General features: G+C 48.4%; 1 protein-coding gene across 1 annotated transcript in view; it reads right to left on the minus strand.

The window, feature by feature from the left end:
- Nucleotides 1-3,015, minus strand: part of LOC104516425 (integrin alpha-V) — a gene marked incomplete at its 5' end in the record, with an annotated part of 9,404 nt that overhangs the window by 2,973 nt on the left and 3,416 nt on the right. Inside the window, 2 exons of the mRNA XM_010160743.1 lie at nucleotides 1,084-1,242; nucleotides 2,337-2,442. Coding sequence (XP_010159045.1) covers nucleotides 1,084-1,242; nucleotides 2,337-2,442 — 265 coding nt within the window. The remainder of the gene's footprint in view (nucleotides 1-1,083; nucleotides 1,243-2,336; nucleotides 2,443-3,015) is intronic.

A 3,015-nucleotide genomic window follows, 5' to 3' on the forward strand; every position in this document is an offset into this window, starting at 1 on the left:
CCCCTTGTCCTGTCACTACAGGCCCTTGGGAAAAGTCCCCTCCAGCTTCCTTGTAGCCCCCCCAGGCACTGGAAGGTGCTATAAGGTCCCAACGTGCCACGCACACGTCCAGGCAAAGCCCAGAGTATGTTTAACCAACCATTTCAGTAATCCCTTCGAAATTCCCGGTGTAAAACTACAAATTTATGTACGGCTTGTCCTCCCCGTAACAAATGTGGGTGAGAAAACTTACCAGAGAGCTGTAAAAAAAAATGTATCCTCACAAACAGGATGGGAAAAACGTGGGAAACCTGTATATCTTCACCAAAACTGCTCTCTGATTATCCAACACAGGAGTAACTTTCGTTGCTCCACCCGTGGAATACCTTCCCTTAGCCTTTTTAGACACCTGTTTGCTTGAATTCTTCCCGAACTGGCATACTGATTTTTACCGCTCGTTCTGACTCTCAGAATTCAGCGCTCCGCTCTCAAACTAGCCGGGTTTTCCCCGCTGTGCCTTTGTCTAGTCCAACTGAGGGCAAGGGACGCGTCTTCTCCCCGCTGCTCCCCAAACTCTGGGTTTTGCTGGCAGCGGTAACACACTCCTAAGCCCCGCTGAACCACCCTTAGTGACCCCCGTGGCATTTGGGGGAGGGTCTGGATAAATAAGCTGGTAGTAGAAAAAAAAAAAAACCCAGCGCTACTTTCTTCCAAGAAATACATCCCAGAAAATTCATACGCACGGCCCAGAAGCGTCTGGAATGGTGGGTTTTGGTTTTTTTTCATGACCACATTCAACATAAATCCATTGCTTTGGGCTTGGAATTCCTACGGTTTCTCTTCAAGGAGCTAAAAATAAACCATCCACAAACTAAACAAACCAACTCCAAAAGAAACAAATTTTTCCTTGGGTTGGCAATCTACCTTTTCCTTCCCCTTCCCCCGGCGGACACACTGACAAGTACTATCAACCAGCACAGTCTTCTTCCTCAGCCACAGACGAAAACCCAGCGGAAGGCATTCTCAGGGATGCGGGTACTCGGAGCGTGTTTCCAAACCCAACGTACTTCGTCCCACCCAAACAACAAGAAAAGTCCCGCTGACCTTAATTTTCAAGGGATTGATTTCCATATCCGAAGTGCAGTTCATGGGACCGTCGATTTCATACTGGACGATATACAACAGCGTGTGGTTTTGGTATTTGTAAGGCCACTGCAGAGTCATCATCACCTTGCTGAAGGCACTCGGGCCGTTGTTTCTCAGCTGATGACGGAAACAAAGTCAACAGATGTAAAAAACCCCAACGCTTCTTTGTCAGCGTGCGTACCGCCATCGTGAGCCTCGGCCATCCTCCCGCTACCCCCTACTCCCCTACCCGGAAGTTTCTTTGGATAAACGCTCTCTGAAGACCTAGAACAACACTGAGCTGTTCTTCTTCACACAGCTCTCTCAAGGAGTTCTGTTAATTCAACAATCCACATTGAAATTAAAAGTTTCCGAGGCCAAAGGCTTAAAAGTTTCCGAGGCCAAAGGCTTAAAAGTTTCCGAGGCCAAAGGCTTAAAAGTTTCCGAGGCCAAAGGCTTAAAAGTTTCCGAGGCCAAAGGCTTAAAAGTTTCCGAGGCCAAAGGCTTAAAAGTTTCCGAGGCCAAAGGCTTAAAAGTTTCCGAGGCCAAAGGCTTAAAAGTTTCCGAGGCCAAAGGCTTAAAAGTTTCCGAGGCCAAAGGCTTAAAAGTTTCCGAGGCCAAAGGCTTAAAAGTTTCCAAGGCCAAAGCCTTAAAAGTTTCCAAGGCCAAAGCCTTAAAAATTTCCGAGGCCAAAGCCTTAAAAGTTTCCGAGGCCAAAGCCTTAAAATTTCCGAGGCCAAAGCCTTAAAAGTTTCCGAGGCCAAAGCCTTAAAACTTTCCGAGGCCAAAGCCTTAAAACTTTCCGAGGCCAAAGACTTAAAACTTTCCAAGGCCAAAGACTTCACCGTAATGAGTCAGAACGGTTGGAATACAAACGAGGACACCGAACAATTTACAGCCAGGACCCTCCCGCGTTCGTTCAAGTCCCTTCAGGTGTCTTATCTACATTTCAGAGGGCTAGAAAATAAAACGTGTAACGAGGCAAAAATTGGTCACCCTCTTCTGTTTGGCCACTCCCGTTAACACTAATTGCAGGCAATGCTGTTAACACTAATTGCATGCAGTCCAACCCTTCTTACACCTACCAGTTACTGGCCCAGCGTGAAAAGAAAGTTATCTTTGTTCCCATCCAAGAACAAAAGGAAGCCAAAAGCCATTTTGCTTTTTACAACCGCGCCCTCCAGAGGAAAGCTACCCCAAAAGGTCTCTTCCCTTCCGTTTGAGCTGCGTACCTCGTAGATGTGCTGAACCAGAGGCCCAATATCGTCCTCTGTTTCGGGGTTCTCCTTCGGCTGCCAGTTTGCGATGGGAAGGAATATGTGGTCAGGAGACGACACGCTAAGGAGTGGAGCAAACAAGCCGTTGTTACAAAGCGTGATTCGCTAGAACATCTCAAAAAAAAAAAAAAAATCAGGCTTAGAATACAAACTCCAGTTTTTCACCCTCTGAAACCAGGAAGAACAGGGGCTGAGTGACCGGAATAGTAAACCTGCAGTTCTCTACGTGAAAATGTTCCAAAATGCAAGGTTCGTGCCCCAAACTCTGGGTTCATCCTACACCATCTAGTAAGGTATTAGTAGAATGAATACACAGACATGTGAAATACCTGGATAATGAGGAATGTTGGTGATGTACAGAGCTACCGGCCTGGAAAGGGTGCGGCTAGCAAACGCCCCTCACTTGTGCCGTTCTCCCCACCCCTCAGATACCGACAAAACCGGGTGACAGGAGCCAGTGCAGCGGGGATGGTAAAGAACGATGGCTGGGAGCGGGAGTTAAGTGGCTAAGGAAGAGGGCTGTGGAGTTCCCAGGCGTGACGCCGGGACTCCCGGTCAGCAGAAGTAACGGGGCTGGCGGAGTCACCGCGGTGTTAACACGGCGCTGGAGGCTGCGGGAGGCGAGGGCCCTGCC

This window comes from Eurypyga helias, unplaced genomic scaffold (assembly GCF_000690775.1).
Source record: "Eurypyga helias isolate BGI_N326 unplaced genomic scaffold, ASM69077v1 scaffold17701, whole genome shotgun sequence".
In the NCBI taxonomy this organism is placed as follows: domain Eukaryota; kingdom Metazoa; phylum Chordata; class Aves; order Eurypygiformes; family Eurypygidae; genus Eurypyga; species Eurypyga helias.